Genomic DNA, 21731 nt, shown 5'->3' with positions numbered 1-21731 from the left:
ATGGTACTAAAGACAGAGGACCTATTCGTCATCGCTTCCGAAGCCGGTGAGGCAGAGGCCGAACCTAACTCATTGTATTGGGTGATCCCTAACTCGGCCAGGCCACCAGAGATTGACGGAGAGAGAGTAAAGTGGTACCACCAATACGGGGATCAGTACATTGATGGCCGCTACAAGGGTGTGGGGCCCGCTCCATTGGTGGACAAGATATGGGACCTCGAATATGTAGGGACGTGTTGCGCACAAGAATGCTACAAAAGACTACCACATGTGTGTACGTGGTTACACGACTCAGAAATAAGAATGAGGACACCCAACAATGCCTCAGGGGTAAAAAGGAGGAATAATGGAGATGGAGACTCCGAACAGGAACCAACCAAGAAATGGAAGGAAGATAAGGCGAGGAACAAAGAAACGGGGAAGAAATTAAGAAAAAAGCAAGCTAAGGGGCGAGCAAGAAGAAAACCAAAGGAACAAGGGAACTCTTCAGCCGCAAGAACAAACACAATAAACTGGCCAGGGGCTCACAGAAGGCCAATTAGAAGGCACAATTAGGCCAAGGGGTACCGGGGTCAATTAAAGGCAAGGAAGCTAATATGGAAAAAGCCGTGTCAGGTAAAGGAAGTCAGACGATTGCAAAAACAAGGGGTCTTAAAGAGTGAGGAGGAGAAGTACAGAAAAAAAGCAAGTCAGTCCAAGTCAGCAGGTATTAAAAAATTAAAATATCAGGCAAGTACAAGTAAAAACAATAGAGAAAAGGTAAGATTGTTGAGGAAACAATTATTTTATGTTAAGTTAATAAAGCATTTTTACCTAACCCTAATCCGGGCAAAAGAAAAGGCTTATAAAAACCCCCACGAGACCCCATTAGACACAGCACAGGAGGATGAACCTGGCAACCAGACAGAATTGAGCGAAGGAAAGGAAGTCAGATACCGTACGGACCAGTTGCATACCGTACAGACGCAATATACAGTCTGGAACAATCGTACAGACACACAGAAGTGGATAATTCCGTACGAATTGAACAAAGGAGTCTTGCAGTACGACGTACGAATCGCAAGAAGGCATCAAAGGATATCGTACGACGAATGGATTGGCAACAAACCCCACCATATGACGTGCGAATTACTTGGCAATCACACTGTACGACGTACAGATTGGCAACCAACCCCATTGTACGGCGTACGAATCAGAGAAAACAAGTTCTGTAAGGGTCACGTGCGGATTCCAGAAGGAGGAGATCGCCGTACGGAACAAGACATGAGGAATTCGCTGTACGACGTACGACATAACCGTACAGGCACGTGCAGAGGAGTCCATGCAAGGCCAAACCCATACGACGTACGGTATTAGACAGGTAGACAGAGATATCCATACGACGGGTACAGGCAGCATGCAAGTATAAAAGGCAAAGGGCCTGTCTGGCAGAACACGAGCAAGAAGCCGTACAACAGGGAAACTGAGAGATACAATGGGTCGTACAAACTGGCGAGACAATTTGTCAGATAGTTATAATAACGACTCAGGAAGGGGTATGGGAAGAAGAATAGAGAAAGGTAGTTGTAGTGCAGCCATGACTGCCACAGTGCCCGCCAGCAGCAAGAAAACCAAGAGTAGACCGAAGGCAACAAAGGACTCAGAGGGACTCACGACAGCAAATGTAGCATTCGAGAGTGTGACTGGTAGTGAATGTCGTACTTGGTGGGAGGAAAGCCCTCCAGACCATGTGACAAAGGAATCTCTCAGGAGGGCACAGGTCGACCACGCCGTGCAGATGCCCACATTCAACATTAAAGAGTTCGAGCCAGTCCTGCGAACCATGGTATCAGGCTATAATCCGCACGAACGAGCTTCAGTCATCCAGTTTCAAGGGCACACAGTGCGGGTTTCGTTCAAACCTGAGGATTTCAGGCGGGTGTTTGGCATACCAGAGAAAGGAGCATCCGCTGCCAAGCCAACCAAAAAACTCACCAGAGAAAAGAAGAAATGGTTGATGGATTTGGTGTGCAAAGACGACCTCACAGAGGAGCAGTGGAAAAGCGCCTAGGCCGACAACAGAGGAATGAAGCGTACCTTTATCGCACCTGGGGAATGGAGGATGTTAATGGACCTAGTCTAAAGCCGCTTGACGGGAGCCAGCCGCGCCTCTGACATAGCTATATGGATGATAGGATTAATGAACGGGATTAGATGCGGGAAGGTGTACAATTGGGGGCAACTTCTGGTAGAACGCATCCATGACTTCCTAAGACGAACACAAAACGTTCTACATGTGCCATCATGCTATCAACTTGTTCCTAGATGTCGTATACTTGCAGGTGCCACTAGAAGTATGGGGGACATTTGAACCACGGGGAAGGGTAGAACCAAGTAAACCCACCATGTACTACTATATCCACCTGGACACCCTTGGCGACACAGCGCAACCTACAAGGAAGAGGAGGAAACTGGACACTTCCGTAGAGATTGAAGAGGTTAGCAGTGCAGAGGACTCGGAGGAGGTGGAAGAAACGGAAAGCGGCGATGAGGGATCCCATCTGGCAGGTCACACAGCTGTAGAGGAGGAAGAGGAAATAGAGTCATGGCAGCAGGAAGAAGAGGAAGAGGAGGAGCAACAGGGAGGATTGCGGGTGCAATGGAAAAGTACGAGGGTAAAATTTACACCCTCGAAACTATCCTCGGCACACCTGGTACCTCAGGAGGCGCTTGCAGTAGCCAGCCCAGTGGGAGATGTACGACCAGTGGGGGTACTGTTCCAGAAGATTGGAGAGGGGGAACCGACGGCATAGCGACGGGTATCGTTGCCATAGATCAACTTGGCCGTACTTGCAGCAGAAACAAAAACTGGTACGGTGTCAGCAGAAAATGGTACGGTGTTAGTAGGAACCGGTATGGTGTCAGCTAACTTAGAGGCAGCCTTGGACACTTTGACAGATGAAGATATAGACGCCTCGCTAGATGGATGGCTAGGGCAGTTCGCACTCACCCCACACCTTCCCCCTTCCCCTGCACCACATAACATGGCCATTGGGCCAAGCATGACCACAGATAGAGAGACCTCTGTTCCAGACCTGGCAGGAGAGAGATCCACTGATCAGGAACGGTAGGGAAGGGACAAGCAGAGCAGTGGACCGGTAGGAGCTCTCACAAGACTCCATATCACACCACCCGACCCGAATGACCCAGTAGCCTCAATCGGACGATTCCTAGAGGAGCTACAAGGGTTCTCTGATGTTGCACGCAGCATGGCTTAGCTTACTGGACAGATGGAGGCCGACAATTCAGCCGACGCTACACAGCTGTGTCACTTCATGACCGAGGGGTGCAACGATGAGTTCACACAACACTTTGAGCAGCAGGGGTGGCCAGGACATAGTACGCTCAAGATGATTCAGAACTGGACCCATAGGCACCTGATAGGAGGTAGAGGCACCTTGGGTACCACCTTCCGCAGCATGGAGGGGGTTTTCCGAGGGGTGTACTTAGACATGCGGCAACATCAGGTGGAAAAAGAGGCTCAGCAGATGTACATAACAACCCTGGAAAAGGAGGGTGAGAAGCAGGCAGAGTTGGCCACGGTAGAGAGGAGCTTGAGGGAGGAGATGGAAATGAAGATGACTACTTGTGAGGCCCGCTGCAACATACAGGACAAGGAGGCATAGGCATTTGCAGCCCAGGTGGTGGCGCTCACTTCACAGCTGGAACAAAAGGATAAAAAGCTACTGGAAGCTGCTCACATGGTAAAGAAAGCTCGAGAACGGTAGATGATGGCAGAAAAGAACTTGAAACTCTAGGCCGGACAACAACCTCCTACCGTGACCACTATAGGGACGCCTCCTCCCTCTTCTCTGTCTTAGCTATGTTTTTCATTTCAGTTTCTCTTGTTTGAGTCGTCTGGAAGACGACTACGTTTTTTGGGGGGCTAATGTTAGGGGTAAAAACGTATGTTAGTAAGAATAATAGTTATAAGTATGTTATGTTGTGTTTATGTTTATGTTGTTGCCGAGAGGTTCCCGTCGGGTAGTTGGGAGTTGGTGACGGTTGGCAACTTGACCAACCGTCGGGTCTTTATATTGTTTGGTTGGAACCTTGGCAGGGCGAAGAATGTATGGACAATTCTGGACATTGGAATAAAGATATAACTTTCTAGTCTAATTATTATCATTTGTCATTTATGTTATGGTGCACAATTGTTTTGTTTCATGAATGCTTGGTACGAGCGGGAAATACTGTGTTATCTGACCATTCACCAACTATACATTTAGGACTAAACACTTATCAGGAAGTAGGGACTTGGTGAGGATATTTGCAGTCTGGTCCTCTGTAGGAACATATTGCAAGTCCACGGATCCATCTTCAACCAGCTTGCAGATGAAGTGACAATGAAGCTCAACATGCTTGATTCTCTCATGGAAGACTGGATTCTTTGCGAGTTTCAACACTCCTTGATTGTCACAGTAGAGGGGTGTAGGAAAAGAGCATATTCTTTAGAAAGAAGGCTCTGCTCTTATCAGACGTTTCATGTGGCGTTTTGAGATGCTCCCATATCTTGGCAGCTGTGTTGCCGGAAGGTATCTGAGGAAGCTGATCGTCGGTCACTGAGAGCTTGATGAGCATGACTGCTTGACGATTTTGTTCATCAAACTTTGTTTGGTTAGGACCTGCTGTAGAGGGACGGGTGGCCTTTCCAAGAACTAATTGATCAATAACACGATACTCAAAAATGGTGAGCATCCGCTGTTTCCAGGTGTTATAATTTCTGCCATTGAATTTCTTATTGCCCTCGAGCAAAATATTCGTCAAAGATGCCATTGCTGAAAACTGAGGTCAAAACTGGTTGACTGGATAATGGCATGAATATTGAGGCAGAAAAGCGTGTGAAATCACGTAAACACGACGCGTACAAGAAAACAGAGGCATAAGACTAGCACTGATTTCGAGGCATATTTCAAAAGAATATTTCGGCACAGATCCCAATGTACGGATTTTTGGAGGACCCCAAAAAATTTGACAGGTACCCAGAAAAGCTGACGAAAAACCTAGAAAAACCCAGGTCTCTGATTTTTATTTTCTGAAAATCGCGCGCTGCAGAGAGCAGAACAGAGGGTTTGAAATAAACCCTTAGGCGGCAGAAGTAGAAGACGCAGTGTTGCCAAACAAAAATTGCGGGCAATGACCATGGGATATCACACGAGAGGAGAAAGCGGGATATCGCGTTTGGAAGAAAGTTGGAGGTGTGGATCGTGTTGTAAACCCGAACGTTGTCTCACGGAAATAAACAAACACGAAATCGCGTCAAAAACCGACTTAAAACAATCACAGATCGCGAGAAATTACAATGGCTTGAATATCGACACCAAACTGGATGGGGAAAAGTAGACAATGCGAACAAGGATCGCATTAAACCCCCCCAGAAAAAGAAATAAAATCGTGCGGACTGTATGAGAGCCGAGAACGGGTGCGAAAAGTACAGACCTAGAAAAACGGATGCGAAAGATCGCGTTTTCTGGGTTAGCAAACAAACGCGGGTAGAGGAAAAAAAATCCTCAGAACAGACCCACGAAGACCAATCGGGATTTTTGTAGACGAATGCCCTTAGGATGAACTAGAATAATTTTCGAAAATTTTCAAAAAAGGAAAATTTATTCGAAAAATTTCACCTATAGCTCTGATACCATATTACAAATGTAATTGGTAAAATTTGATGTATTTACTATTGATCAAAACGATCATTAAATAGAGATACAAGACACGATGTTTCTAAAAGAAACAATTGTCAAAATTAGAAATAAACTAATTATACAAGATTTACAATATATTGACCATTAAACATAAAAGAAACAAATATACTGAAGATATTATTCTAATATGCTTTTCATTCTATCAGATTTTTTCCCAATTAAATTTCAAGTAATCAAACTACATTTATACTCTTGGTTTGCCAAGCCAATCCAAATTCTGAGTAATGCTCATATGATTGTAGCAGCATTGTAGACTTGTCTGAGAGATGAGTATAGGATCCACATAGAGCTAATGATGTTTGACTGAGTGATACAAGCTCCTCTTTACCGCAATTCATGACTCCATGTTATGATTTTTTTTTGGATGCCATGGATATCATAATCCATGAGTTTTTGTTAATGCATTAGTAGCTTCTGCAAGATAAGACTTTCCTAACCCGTTAATCTCCTCTATTCTGTTTTGGTTTACTCATCTATGCTATTAGATTATCTGATTTATGCTTTCCGAACTGAATATGTTTATCAGACTGTAACATTGATCATGATTATGATATTGACATTGGATAAAGATGGATTAGATCGACGACTTGCTTAACATAGTTAAGCGTCTATCTAAATGCTATCAGGCTAGTAACCCGATAGCATATTAATGTCGATTCATTTATGAATCGGCATTAATATACTATCGGGGTATTAACCCGATAGCATATGTAATGCTATTAGTTATCGGGCTTGTTTGCTTTGATACCGATTCATTATCGGGTGTGTTTATATCGATCTGTTATCATTTACAATGGCACTGATTAGTTATCATAGAACCCAGTGGATCAGTTGACATTTGTAAGAGTCACGACCAAGTGACATCTTGGTCAGACATGTCTAAAAGACATGTCCGATCGAGGTGCCACTTGATTGTGACTACCTTACTATATATGCATCATTCAAAAGAAAGGTGATGACATTGAAATCGATACATGTTCATCCTCCATACCTGCAGCAAAAGAAAGACCACAATATTATTGTCATAGTCATAATACCAAAATCTTAAATACACCATCTTGCATATAACTTGTTCATTAAATTGGAAATTGCAATAACATTTACAGTTTTGTGCACCTAAAAACTTGAGAATATTTATATATTTAAAAATATTATTTCCTTTCAACTTATATCCAGTTTTGTACTCATTTGATTGATGAATACTTCTGTATGTGATCAAAGTAGCTTCTAATTGATAAGTTTATTATGACTTTAAAGTTGGTTTGTTGAAGGGTGCATAGTATAAGCTTTAAATCTTTAAAAAAGCTCTATATTTCATGGTTTTTCAATTTGCCAAGGCTTTGTAAAACATCAGTTTGCAAGTGTCTTTTTGTCTTTTTACTTTTATACTTGCTTGTTTGCATGTTTCTAATTACAAGAACTTTTGTTCAATTTTAATGGTATGTATATCACATTTTTTCTAAAATGACATATAGTGTATTGTGTTTGCCTGTTTTGGAAATTAACACTTTTTTTGTATGCATCTAGTAGTATATAATGGGTCTCATATAGTAATTTTATGTTTTCTTTGCCTTTCATATAGGTATTACCGAATTTGTATATGATTTGCCTATTTCAAAATATTTCCATAAGAAATAGGTTGTTATAGTTAAAATTTAAGTATTGTTATTCAAATTAGCTTAGGCCTTAAGTCTAATTATATATAGACTTATAGTTATTCTATTCTTTTCATAATGTGTTTTCATTTAGACTTATCAAGTTTTAATCTTCCTTCTTTACATTTGTCTTAAATGCTATGGGTTGCTTTGCATTGGTTGGTACTTCTATCTTTTCATTACTATTCATTTTTATGGCTCGTTCTAGTTTTTGTCATCCTTTTGCCTTGAACCATGTGTAACGTTGATGCAAAAGTTCACACACAATTGAATCCAAAAACAACAGCAATCAGCTATGATTGTGGAAGTTTGATATCATTAAAAATCTGTCTGTCCAAGTCCAAGTCTTGATGCAAAAACACTCACACAATTGAATTAAAAAACGACAGCAATTAGCATTATGAATTGTGGAAATTTGATATCATTAAAAAATCAGTTTTTCAAGTCCAAGTCTTGAAGTATATTTGGCCATCATAAGTGATTTTACTAGAAAGACTACCTTTTAAAGGAGTCCCATGTCCTTTTTATAGTTATAGTAGGGGTGAGACCTAGGGCGAATCCTTTTCCATTATGTTGATGACTCCCAAGGTCTTCGATGTAGAAGTGGAGATCTAGTTTAGTATAAAGATCAAGAAGTTGTAGATAAATAATGGCACATAATAGGCAATCAGGCATTGACAAACTTCCTTAAAGCAAAATAGCATAATACGAGAATTGATGGTTCCTCGTACTCGTCAACAAAATGAGGTAGCTGAGAGAAAGAATCATATGGTCATAAAGATGGCTAGGTGCATGTTGCAAGTTCAAAAGTTTCCTAAGACTTATTGGGTAGGAGCTGTGGATTGTGCTTACGATACTGTCATAAGGTGCCAACAAAAGTTATCAAGGAAGTGACTATGCAAGAGAAATGGAACAGCAAGAAGCCTTGCTTGTCTCACTTCTTGCCTTTGATGAGAACAAGGAACTTGATGTGAAGAGTTAGAGGTGCATCTTTTTTAGTTATAGTGAAGAATATGAGGCATGGAGATTTCGGATCTAATGATTAAGTTGCTCACTGTAGAGATACGGTATATGCTGAAGGGAAGAGTGGACTAGATGGCAAAAACACCATAATTCTAAATCTACCAACCCCATTGTTCTCCTACTCTTAAGTTTTTTTGATGTGGCATTTGTAGAATACAGATGAAGGGGGGCAATGAAAGAATAGTTATTGAGCAAGTTAAGTGGAAGAGACTACTCATGAGAGGCCAGAAGCCTTTAAAAGTGGCAGCAAAATGCCTAGACGAGCTTGACTGATCCTTCGTGATGCTTTAGTGGTGGTGGTTGTGTCAGATATTAAAGAAGACGAGAATTTAGTTTGTAAACCATGCTTTGGTGGCTAAGGTATATGATTTGGAGGCATACAAGGAAGCCAAGGGCAATTTGCCTTGGAAAGCAGCAATGAAAGGTGAATATGGTTCTCTCATGAAGAATCAGACTTGTTAGTTGTTTTAACTTTTAACTACTGAAAGATAAGGTCACTAGTTGCAAGTGGGTCTATAGTACCATGTTCATCTTAGAAGGGGAAGTTGAGAATTACAGAGCTAGATTTGTAACCAAGGGGTACTCACAGACTGAAGACCGAATGAAGTGTTTTCTCTAGTTGCAAGGTTCACCATGATGAGGAGTTCTTTGTTGAAAATATTAACTAGTTCCGATACCTGATTATCGAATTTTAATGTTGTCAATGACAATTAAAATTCATATGTATTATCTCAATTAAATTTGTTATTGGGCTGGACCCAAATGTAACGTGGAAGGCAATTAAATATGTTATTGGGCCGGACCCAAATGTACCATGGAAGGCAATTATATATGTTATTGGGCTGGACCCAAATGTAACGTGGGAGGCAATTACAATGACAATACAATATAATTCAATAATCAATGCAAGCCGACTTGAGGGTGCAATAAATCAATGTAAGCCGACTTGAGGGTTGGCGCTAAGATGGATATAAATATAACAGCAAATGAAGCCATTAGTCAATCATCATTATCAAATGCTATCTGCTCTCCTAGCAGCGATCCTTTTTCATGCGAACTTGTATAAGGCGATTGTACAAACTCTTCAAGGTTGATTGTGGCGAAGTTGTCAAAGATCTTCATAAGGTCTCTTGTGCGAATCTGATCTAGACATCTGCTGCTCCTCCTAATCATCTGCTGTTAATGAAGGGCTACATTCGTCACCGATATCTTGAACATCAATCTGAGATAAGTCATTGGCCTTATAAATTGTCTACATTTGGGATAATACGTATTATATTTAAAGAGTGGGTTTTTCACCTCCAAGAGGGAAGTTTTCCCAGGGTATTGGTGTCTTGTGTCTTGTGTTTTATTGCTGTTACTGTTTATTCAGAGTCTGATTATAATCTAATTGCTTAAATTAACATCTGATTGCTTAAAATTAACATTCTTGTAGTTGCAACTAAGTATAAGTGGCAAGTGCATCAGTTGGATGTAAAGATTGTGTTTCCCCACAGTGATGTGAAGGAAAATGTTTTCATGTAGCAACCACTTGGATCCATGAGAGATGGACAGGAACATTTGGTTTGTAGATTAAGTCATATATAGCTTGAAGCAGGTGCCTCGTGCATGGCATGAGAAGATTGGTCAATATCTTTAGTAATTGGATTTTGAAAACTTTGAAAAGGAACCCAATCTGTGTGTTAAGAAGATTGATTGAGAAATCTCTTTATTGTTCTCTTTGTCAATGATCTTATTTTGACTGCTAACAATGTTGATTTGATTATGGAAATGAAAGCAGTCAGCATTATAGCTTAAGATTTCAGATTTGGGGTTGCTTCACTATATTTTGGCTTTACAAGTTTGGTTGGAGTAGGATACATTTGTTGTCATGTAGTCAAAACAATTGTTCAGAAAAGTCCATGTGATCCTATTATAAAGTTGACAAAGGATGCATGAACAAAAGAGGTCTATCACACAAAATATCGGAGTCTAGTGGGGAGTATGTTGTAACTTACCCATACTTGCTATGATTTTTTTTTTTTATTGGATTGGTGGCCAAGTTTATGTAGGAACAACAGTGTAGTTACATAAAAGTTGCTAAGTGTATCTTGAGATATGTGAAGGATACCTTGGATTTTGGACTTTTCAAGAGAGAAGGTGAATGCACTCTACATGGCTACACATATTTAGATTGGTTAGGAGATCCTGATGGCAAGAGGTGTACTTTAGGTTATCTCTTCATGTTGGGAGATTCTTCGATCTCAGAGTTTTCTAAGAAACAAAATAGCAGGCTAAGAATCTTGTCTTTCATTTGAGGACTAAGCATATCAAGATCAAGTATCACAAGGTTCATGAGCTGTTGCAGGTTCTGAAGAGTTTGATTGCCTATGTTGGTACAGAGGATCAAGTGATGGATATCTTCACCAAGCCATTGATGGAGAGTAAGTTTTTCAAGTTTCAGCAGTAGTTGTGTTTCAAAGAATTTGTCATGAAGGGAGATTGCCATCTGTTTCTTGGCTATGTACTATTTCTGTTACATTGTGTGTGTTATAAATCCTTAATATTCACAGTAAGGGGGATGTTTGAATATTTGTTTTTTGGTCAGTAAACAGCAAAGCCTGAGATTTCATATCATGCAGAAAATAACAAGATTACAAAAATAGTAGCAGAATTCCAATCTGCCATAAGCAGTCTATCTCAATATTAGATAATTCAAAAAAATTCAACCTCAAAGCAGTTATTAGAAACGATGAACCAAAATTTTAACAGGTCTCTTATCCCGAGAACTTCCCATTAACTTGTATATATAAATTAAGGACTAAAACTAGTATAACAAAATAGCACAGAAAGATTGAGGATTTTAGATTTCATTTCTCAAACTCCAACCCAAGACAGGAGAGCCTAGGTTGCAGCAGAGCTAACCTCTACTGACCACGTCCACTTCCTCATGGCCGGCCCCTTCCTCTTCCTCGAACAATAACCCGACCCCGACCATGGCTCTCTTGTGATGCATCTCCTTCTTGTCCACTTGCAGGCGGGCCATCATGCTCTACTTTTGGTTTGAGGATACCATTTATAACGGCGAAATCTCTAAATTTGTCTTCTCTGTCTTGGTTTTCTGGTTCATCTAACAAGAACTTCCATTTGAGGTATCTGAATGCCATAGCTGCATAGGCTCTATGCTGCATGAGAGCAGGGCCTTTTAAATCAAGGAGGAAAGGATAGAAATTAATAGTTTGTCTGGGTTCTGAGTGAAGAGCCATATTCCCAGGCCGAGGTAGTCCAATACCGTGAAGGGCATATTTAAGGACTGATTCCAAACCAACCAACACTTCTGCATCAAACAAATGCGAGGCCAGAGCCTTCACCTCTGCCTTAGGGACATGATTGTCAAACAGTGATGCCACAAATCTTGAAGTGATGTGAGAGTTGTCCCTTGGGTATTCATTCCTGTCCAAATGACCTTGGCCCAGAATTAATTTGATGCCCAGAATTAATTTGACTGCCAAGATTACCAATGGTTCAGAATTTTGAAGAAGTCTTTTGAGCCTTTCATCAGAAATTTCTTTGAAGGAGACTTGGTGACTCGAGCATGCAAGAGAGACAGGAGTATCCACTCCAAAGCAAGTTAGAGGGTCTGGAAAAGCCCTCACTATAAAGCCAAAAGGGTCTGCCATTATTACAGTGAAAAGCAGGGAGAAATCGCTCTCTCACTAGCTAAATTCAGTGAAACAGATTGGGAAAACGTAGCTTAAGTGAGAAAATGGCATAATAATGGCTGAACTCAAGAAAAAGCCTTTACCAGGATGCCTCTCATAACCGACAACTCTCCAACCTGTCATCTTTATGAGAAGTGCCTTGAATAACTAAGCCTCGGGAAAAAGGGTGGCATTGATACATTCTCCCAAAATTTGGTTTCCTTTCCAGATTTCTTGAATATCTGTTAGATTGCGATGACCTCATCAAGCCTCCTCAAATCGCGCCATTTCCAGACCATTTAATGTTATCTGACAATGAAGCCACGTAATTTGAAATAGCTTCCATTGTTATTGCGAAAAAATCCTCCAGTGATTTTAGCAGATATCTCATCAAAATTGGCAAGAATTATGAATTGAAAAAGCTGTGGGTTGGTGAGGAAGTGACATCAGCATCAAACTCAGCCAATACAGCTAATCCCATGTGTGGCGGGTTGGTGGCATATTTTATGAAAGCTGGCTGCCATTGGGGGACCTTAATGGATCTCTTCATTCAAAATTTAAATTTGAATATTCTTTCATAAGAAAGGCACACGGACCAAAAGGAGGACTGATGACCGTCATAAATGCATATCTAAAAATCCAGATGTGGACTTTGTTTGAATCATTGGGATCATTAAACGTTTAGTTCTTCAGCCCACCAACTCAGAACAGTCCCTTCTGATGCTGCCTTAGAGAGAGCATCTGCATCTGTATTAGCTTCCCTATAGATATGTTTGTAACAAAAATTATCAAACTTAGACAAAGTTGCTAAGATTTAAAATGTCCTTTTATCAGCATTTTGCTGTAGTCATGCTTTATAGTGATTTAATGTCAATAAGAGTAGGTTGATCTAACAGTGCTTTAATGCCTACGTTCAGGTGTGCTGATTTATTCCACATGGACTGTATCTTATAGTTTACTCGTTTTGTGACTTTATTTAAAGAGGTCAGTTGTACTATGACTGAGAACCATGAAGGTATGTTGCTGTATATCTAACTTTTTAGGTAGTAAAGTAAGTAATGAAGTTAGGGTACCTAATGCGCTCATTATTTAATTCATTTGTTTGAGTGTTTCACCCTTCCTTTAAATATGCAGGTCATATAGGAAGTGTTTTTCCTAATAGTTCTCAATGTGCAAAGAACTGTCAAGGGATCCTCTCAATTGCACTGCAATAAGGAGGATACTGTACAACACTCTCCAGCAAAAATGTGCTTAAGCACTGAAAATATTCCCTTTGTAAAGGAACTATCAAATATAGTAACTGCCAATGTTCCCTGAATTCCCAGTGAAAATGTTAGGAGCTCTAGTATGAAACAGCTAATTTGTTCATTGTCCCCTAGCCATACATTACATTTTAGATGTAAGTACGCATCCAATTCTGATTTATTAAAGATTATTGGTGAGTTGCACCAGAATTAAATTAGAACATTTTCAAGCAACTTGTATCTGAAGCTTTTTATAATTACATTTTTACACAATGATCTTGGTTGCATCTTGTTTGTAACTCTTTTTATAATTACATTTTTACACAATGATCTTGGTTGCATCTTGTTTGTAACTTTTTACAGATTCTGAGTTAACATGACTTAAAAATTAATATCTATAAACACCGTGCTATATATAACTGAACTTTACACCTATAGGTATTCACCTCAGCAATTGAAGTTTTGATGCCTTAAATAAGAGTATTATAGGTACCCCAACAAGATATATATTGCACAACTTAATGTGTTGCATTCTTTGTGACGTTTATCTTTATTTTTGTATTCTAATGGTAAGTTAATGTGTTTTGCAGGGAGGCACGTAGGCTGGTTGCATGTTAGGGAGGCATACAAAGGATGAAATTTTCCAAGGACTTTCAGAGGTTAGCGATGTTTCTGTTTTTTATCATCCAGATCAAAGTTCTGCAGCCAACACTGTGTATCACTATTTTTTGAACTCTTGAGAATTGGTGCATTTTGTAGTGCATTTCACTTTTTAAATTTTTTTTAATCTATTTTCACATAATGGCCGTTGTCATGATTATGCTTTTATGACTTCCAAACATTAATATATGCTAGTGATTCATGCATTTGTTCAGGTCATTAATAGATTGCAATGACTTTTTTGAAATTTATGCAAAGATCCTGTAGACTGAAGTTTCTTTTTATAAATTATAGCTGGAGAAGGTAAAACTCTATAGAGGGGTGTTCCGTGCTACAAGCAATTATCTGCTGCTCGTTCAGGATACAGATTTTGTAATGGGCAAAATGTTAATGTTGTCGGAAAGTCTAGCTCACATCTGTTGTATGAGAATATTGAAGATCCTTTTGTTTTTATAAAGTGGTGTTTCCTGCAATTTTTATACGTCTTGAAAATATGATGCACATCTGATAAGTACAAGGATGTGTTGCACATCCGCCTTGAATACCTGTGTCATGAATCACTGTAGAGAGAAAATCATCAAACACAATATGTGAACTCTGTTATAGAGCTAAAGATAGTTGATGCCCTGTATATCGGATAATAATGCAACTGGATAACTTAGCATTATGTATTTTTGCACGCATATTTGCTCAAAGTATCTGCTGCTCGTTCAGGATACAGATTTTGTAATAGGCAAAATGTTAATGTTGTCTGAAAGTCTAGCTCACATCTGTTGTATGAGAATATTGAAGATCATCTTGTTTTTATAAAGTGGTGTTTCCTGCAATTTTTATACGTCTTGAAAATATGATGCACATCTGATAAGTACAAGGATGTGTTGCACATCCGCCTTGAATACCTGTGTCATGAATCACTGTAGAGAGAAAATCATCAGACACAATATGTGAACTCTGTTATAGAGCTAAATATAGTTCATGCCCTGTATATCGGAGAATAATGCAACTGGATAACTTAGCATTATGTATTTTTGCACGCATATTTGCTCAAAGTTTGTACCTTTGGACATGGAGAAAGTATCATAGGATTTGTACCACGTGCTTTCTGATGAGGAAAGTTCTACCATCTTTTTAATATGTATTTTGAATACAGTTGAGAGAAATAATTCTTCAGTTTGAATACAGCATTAGTATTTTCTTTAATATATCTCTTACAAAATATGGATCTTCAAATAAATCAAATGTGTTATAGAAAAGCTAAACGGTCAGTGGTTAGATTTTTGTTTTTTGTCACTTCAAAATTTTGATCCGAGTGTCACGCTGAATGAGGTTTTTTTTTGGGAGGGATTCATTAGCATTGCATCGGCAGTTGCATTTTTATTTGTCGATGCATTGGCAGCCAGGCTTGAAATTTAGGGCTTTTACTAGAATTACATGAAGAACAGCCAAAAATAAGTCATCCCACGCAAACAAGAAGTTTCCACGACATCATATGTCCAAGTAATTCACTAGAGTGTGAAAACACAAAAAACTGAATAAAATGTACCTGGAGTAAAATCTGGAAAAAGTGCATGGATGACTGTGAAGAGCTCTGAAACATCGTCCCAATGTCGTTGGAATCGCGAAAAATGGAGAAACTGGTGAAAAGTTATGAGCTCGGAACTGAAAACAACACCACTGACTTCAAATTACTATAGAATGTACCAGCAACAAAACCAGATGATGAAACCCACATATTTGGAAAGTAGACGAAACCAACTTTCTGACAATATCTCGTTTGCCAAAAAAAGATATCATATCCCCAAGTAATGGCCAAAACAAAAAAACCTCTCTTTAGGACACAAAGAGGGTCACAGGGGACCATGCGAGCCATCCATACTGTTGACGTCAGCATGGCGTCATGCTGATGCATGGTACTTTTGTTGGAGAAGGTTTGACCTCTTTTTTTTTCAATTAAGAAAAATAACCTTCCTTTAAAAAAAATATTGCAACCCCACAATATTTTAACAAAAATATTTATGTATGATGATTTTTTTTGAATTTTTTTTGACGCAGGTACTGACGCTTGTGCAGGCGGTATGGTTGTATGTATTTATGTGCTTCATAAAGCATGCCAAAAAATCACAATTTTTTTCTTCTCTTTTTCTGACCTCCAATATTGACGATTTGACAAATGATTTAGGGGGTTTTGGGCCTTCTAAGTGCGATGGTGACCTTTGTTTTGTGCCAAAGTGCTTTGATTTTTCAGCTACCCCCAGATTTTGCCTCGATTTGTGTGCCCTCAGTGAAATTGACCTGTACAAGCAATTTTTTATTTTGCCTCAGAGGTTTCTAATGCCCAAATTGGTCAAATTATATATGAAAATTCGTGGAATCGACCTCCTGAAGCCAACCGTGAGGTCCTTTTGTGCCCAAATTGCTTCGAAAAACAGGTGCTCCCTAGATCACAAAAACTGAATCTTCAAATCTTCACAGATCTGGTCTCATGAATTAAAAAATGACAAACCAAAGGTCAATCTTGATTATTTCACACGCGCCGGATTCAATGGTGAGGTCCAAATGAACCCAAATTGCACAGAAGTCCTGCTATAGGTAGAATCTCCCAATCTGAAGAACATAAAAGCTTTAGGTCTGAAGCTCTGATACCAGTTTAAAGTTGTGAAATACAACATCATAGAACCTTGTGAACACCTGTATGCAAACAACCTGTCACAACAATGGAAGATTCACTAAACACAAAGATTGCTTTGAAAACCTAGAGCAAGAATATGCAATAATAATAATCAGATTGGTTAAGGAATACAAAGGGATCAATCCTTATAAAAGGAGATCAAACCTAAAAACATAAACCCTAAAAGCAATTAATAATTAATAATTAATAATGAATATTAATTATTAATGTTTCTAAGTTTAGCTTCTTAAATTTAACTTAAGTGAAATAGAGAAAAGGTGACTTAATTATTAAATCAATATGATTTAATTAATTAAGTAAATTAATATATTTTACTCTAACATGTTTGTTATGGGATTTGAACATGGGATCACTTGCCTATCAACCAATAAGCTAATTGTTGCACTTTCCCCAAATTACTATGATTTTTAACAATACCATGATTTTTTTCATTATTTATTATCAACTTTCTTTTTAAGAATTGGTTGACTTGTGCAAATGAACAATTATCAATGCCATTGTTATTTTTGTGTAATGAACATGCAACAATTTACTAATATAAATTGTTCAAGTTAAGTGAAATAGAGAAAAAGGTGACTTAATTATTAAATCAATATAATTTAATTAATTAAGTAAACTAATATCTTTTACTCTAACATGTTCGTTATGGGATTTGAACATGGGATCACTTGCCTATCAACCAATAAGCTAATTGTTGCACTTTCCCCAAATTACTATGATTTTTAACAATACCATGATTTTTTTCATTACTTATTATCAACTTTCTTTTTAAGAATTGGTTGACTTGTGCAAATGAACAATTATCAATGCCATTGTTATTTTTGTGTAATGAACATGCAACAATGTACTAATATAAATTGTTCAAGTGTAGGTTTTGGTTTAAGGCATGCATTCCCATATGTCTAGGCCCACCAACTTGTCTACTACAAATTGATGTGACATTAATCATTGTACAAATCTTCTATTTTATTCCTTTGATCCAAGATTCAAGAGAAATTGTGCATGGCTAAAACTACAAGAAAACTCTTCCAACATAATTTTTTGAACTATCGTTTTGACTTGTCTTAAAACACAATTAATCCTTTCTCTGTTAGATATGAAGTGCATGGTTCACATTGCAAAATAGGGGCTTTTGCTAAAATCCCATTCCTATTACCATAACTTGGATAAGAATGAAGTTTTGAGCATTATTTTAAAATGGAGATAGTTGGGGGACTTTACATGATAAAAGAACACCAGAAAAATACAAATTGTATCATGAACGGAAAATAATATTTGAATTGTGATTATTACTTTTTTAATAACTTTGAGTAATTGCCATACTCATACCACTTAGAATAGAAACCATAACAAATTGCAATACATCCAAGCTAATAATACCTCAAACTAGGGTCTACCATCATAGATAAAACTTCATTCCATAAACATATGAAGTCTAAATCTACAATCTCAATGCAACATACCAATGCACAAATGATCACATACAAGGCCAACTAACAAATTATACGTTAACATTGAAACAATCTCGTGGATATATGCAATCCGCATCCAAGTCATCGCACTGCAATTAAATAGGTGATCGACCCACACAATTGCATATCTAAAACATGCAAGCTCATCATCACATCAATAATCATCAAACCAAGATATTAGAGAGGATAACCAAACATATACCTAGAAACTCCCATTACATGAGTAATGTGAAACCTAAAAAATAGATTAACGCATATCAAGTCTATCTATAGTACTTCACATAGAGGATGTGGCTAATTCCTCTATCACATAGTGTCAAGGAAACACATACTAATATGCATATCTTGGAAACACAAATATTGTGGTACCTCCCTCACAAGCACTCTCTATAGCTCTCCCAACTTCTTCACACTCAACTATGGTAATACAAACATCCATGAAGAAGAACAAGACGTATGAGAGAATCTGCTCATGAGCCTATAAATTGTCCTATTTATGTCATTTTAATCGATGTTTATAATGCCACTCCAAGATATTTCTTAACCTTACCTTAATTCCATGAAGCATTAACTATGGTAAATGATGATCAATAAACATTTGTATGTTTAGATAGTTAATACTAAATAATGGTAATATATTATGATTAATGATGACAAATAAATGCTAAGTATTTTTGAAAGGGCTGACTTGTTGTTTGTGGAAGGAATGACTCGGTCATGTAACTAAATATAAGGAGAAGCAATTGGCATTTGTCAAAATGCAACCATTACTGGAAGTGTAGAGAAAAAGTCAAAACCTAGTTTTAATAAAATACAAGTATCTCCTAGGGTTCTTAATGAATTTTAGATTTTCAAAAGGATCTGAAAAGATGAAAAGGAGGGGAACAAAATCAGAAAATGTTTGAAGAAAGTCTCAATATTGAATGAGTTGTACATGATATAAGTTGATTGAGTAAAAAGTGGGCAACTGAGAAGGCAACACATTCTTTTTTTTGTTTGGATAAAAGGCTAAGATCTAAAATATTATATTATGTACAAAATAAAGTTTACATGAGAGCAAGACAAAATGAGAGCATTAACTAACCCTCAAGTACTATAGAGCCAACTTATATATATATATATATATATATATATAATGGCTAACAAAAAAGAACAATGTCTAATCCTCCTACACTATGGAGGTAACTGATGCAAACTATGATAACCTAGAAATACTCACAAAGAGTGATCTTGCATTGCAAACCATGGGAAGATTCATCAAAAGATGCAAAGATCGTTTGGATAGTGAAATGATGTTGGGTACCCATGTGGGTCTACATCTGCATGCACAAATTGCTCATAAAGTGCATTAAAGTGAGTCCTTATGAAGTCACCAAAGGATCAACAATAGTATTATTGTGTTTGTTTAGCTGGTCATGAAAGAGTACTGGTATATCATCAAGCAACTGATTGATCATTGATATGGGCACAAAGTCTTCTAAAGATTCTCCTCTATTCAAGAAACCTCCATTAACTAATGAACACTAAAAAATATTGTAGTTCTCAAGTGATGAAGACAAATTCTCCCAAGTGAATAATGAAGGGTGGTCAAAAGAGCCAATTAACAATTTCGAATAATCCATAGATCAAGTCAAATCCGTATAACTATTGTAGCAAACTTGGAAGTTGCTTGTGTTGGACTCATTAACAAATTATTTTGGAGCCATTCCGCACCCAATATGTATGAAATTGCCCTCACAACGTTGGTAGATGGGATTGTGAATGCTGAAGCCAAGGAGAAAGCCACGTTACTGAGAGGTTGCCACTATGCATACTTGCTATGCAATATAATTTTGTATTCCATGGTTCCGCGCTCGTAAGCAACTCTAATAACCTTCCATAGAAAACATACAAGCAAATTGTGGAGAGGATACATATATGTGAGCAAAGTGACACACTTGAAAGATATAAAATTGAAAGTGGGTCTTGTGTGAAAGATTTAGGTGGATATGCAATCTGTTGTTACTCGAGGTATGAAGAACATAGGACTTGAAGCAAGACCATTTGTCTCTACAACTGCATTTTCCAAATGTGTTTGCAGGGGATTTATCAAAACACAAAAAAAATTGACATCCTCTGCCATTTGAGACAACATCAATCATGCGTGGGAAAATAATTTGATGACATCCTCAAACGTGCTCGGGTGTGGGAATGTGCTTGCCGTCATCTGCAAAGGCCATGGTAGTTAGATCAAAATGACTACATCATTGGTACAACTTGTTGATGTGGACACATGTTGATGTCAGAGCGACCAACTTGTGAGTCCAGAAGTTTAGAACTCAATGTGAATGCCAATGGACAGAGGTATAAAACAAACATTATAATCATTGAATTATTATTTGCATAAAACACACATAACATTAGTATTAAGAGAGCATGATTTCTTCCACATATGCCATGTGGAGGGCGACATCAACTGTGAAATCCTCCTCCTTGATTATTTTTTCCCCTTTTGGAATTGAACAACCCCTATTTGCTAGGAGATCTGCAAAGCCATTTGCTTCTCTAAAACAATGAGCAATGTTGTACATCTCTAATTTTTCCAACTTGGTCCATGCTTCCTAAATGATATAGTCAACTTTCTAATTAGGAGCCTCAAGTTTCTTAAGGGCAGTGATTATATTCATGGAGTCTCCTTCAATCATAAGATTTTTGATTTAATTTTCCATGGATAGTCTGAGACTCATTAGAAGTGCCATCTCTTCTGCTACATTGTTTGTGCAATCAAGAATTTTGGCTTAAGTTGCAACAATTACCCTACCATTAGAATTGCATAATACACATCCAATTCCTCAAACTCAAATATTTCTCTTAAAAGCCCCATCAAAGTTAAGTTTACAAAGATCCCTGTCTGGGGCCTTCCATCTGATTTCCTTTATGTTTATTCTCTTCTTTGTGTTGGTTAAGAGGGTTCCTTTGAAAGGTAACTTAATGCTTTTCCATTATGTTAATATCATATTATCCGAATAGCTGAAAAGAGAATCTAGCCTATTAAACTTGATAGTGTAAGTTGTGACAGTTTTAGAGATTAACATCTCAATTCTTTCTGTATGTGGGAAAAGTGGGCGAATAAAACTTAATATGTGAAAATATTTCAAAATACTAGTCCACACACACACACAGGACTTCTTGATGCAAGCTATGGAGTAACGTAGTGTTACTCAGCTTCTCAAGGAGGGTCCCGTGGTTCTCTATCTCACAATGTCCCTCAAACCAATGTTTTTGCTCTTAGATCACTGAGCAAAATGGTTTAGGGATGGCAAATATGAGAACGAGAGATGCTTTGATAGATTTTCGTATGAAATGGAGATTAAGCTATGTATGATTCTAAAATGCAATACACTAGATGATAAGATGACGAGGTTAGTATGAATACTATCCTAGCATACTATATTTAATCTATGATTGAACTAAAATGATAAAGAAAGTACTCTAATATGCATATTTAGTCTAATTCTTGATCTAAAAGAGGCTAAATGATGAGCATATATGAAATGAAAGCTTGAAAGAATTTGAGCATAAGTG

The 21731-nt window shown here is 38.1% G+C and overlaps 1 protein-coding gene across 2 annotated transcripts in view; it reads left to right on the top strand.

Moving 5' to 3' along the window:
- Positions 1–14841, top strand: part of LOC131051265 (DExH-box ATP-dependent RNA helicase DExH18, mitochondrial) — a 49171-nt gene extending 34330 nt beyond the window's left edge. Inside the window, exons 2-3 of one of the 2 annotated variants that reach the window (XM_057985701.2) lie at positions 13937–14005; positions 14222–14841. In XM_057985701.2, coding sequence (XP_057841684.2) covers positions 13937–13964 — 28 coding nt within the window. In that variant the 3' untranslated portion in view covers positions 13965–14005; positions 14222–14841. The remainder of the gene's footprint in view (positions 1–13936; positions 14006–14221) is intronic. The other variant, XM_057985700.2, reaches the window with a different exon arrangement.
- The last annotated feature ends 6890 nt before the right edge of the window (positions 14842–21731 follow it).

Source organism: Cryptomeria japonica, chromosome 9 (assembly GCF_030272615.1).
Source record: "Cryptomeria japonica chromosome 9, Sugi_1.0, whole genome shotgun sequence".
NCBI lineage: Eukaryota > Viridiplantae > Streptophyta > Pinopsida > Cupressales > Cupressaceae > Cryptomeria > Cryptomeria japonica.
The sequence above is the reverse complement of the archived record's forward strand: the minus strand, read 5'-3'. Positions and strand labels throughout refer to the sequence as shown.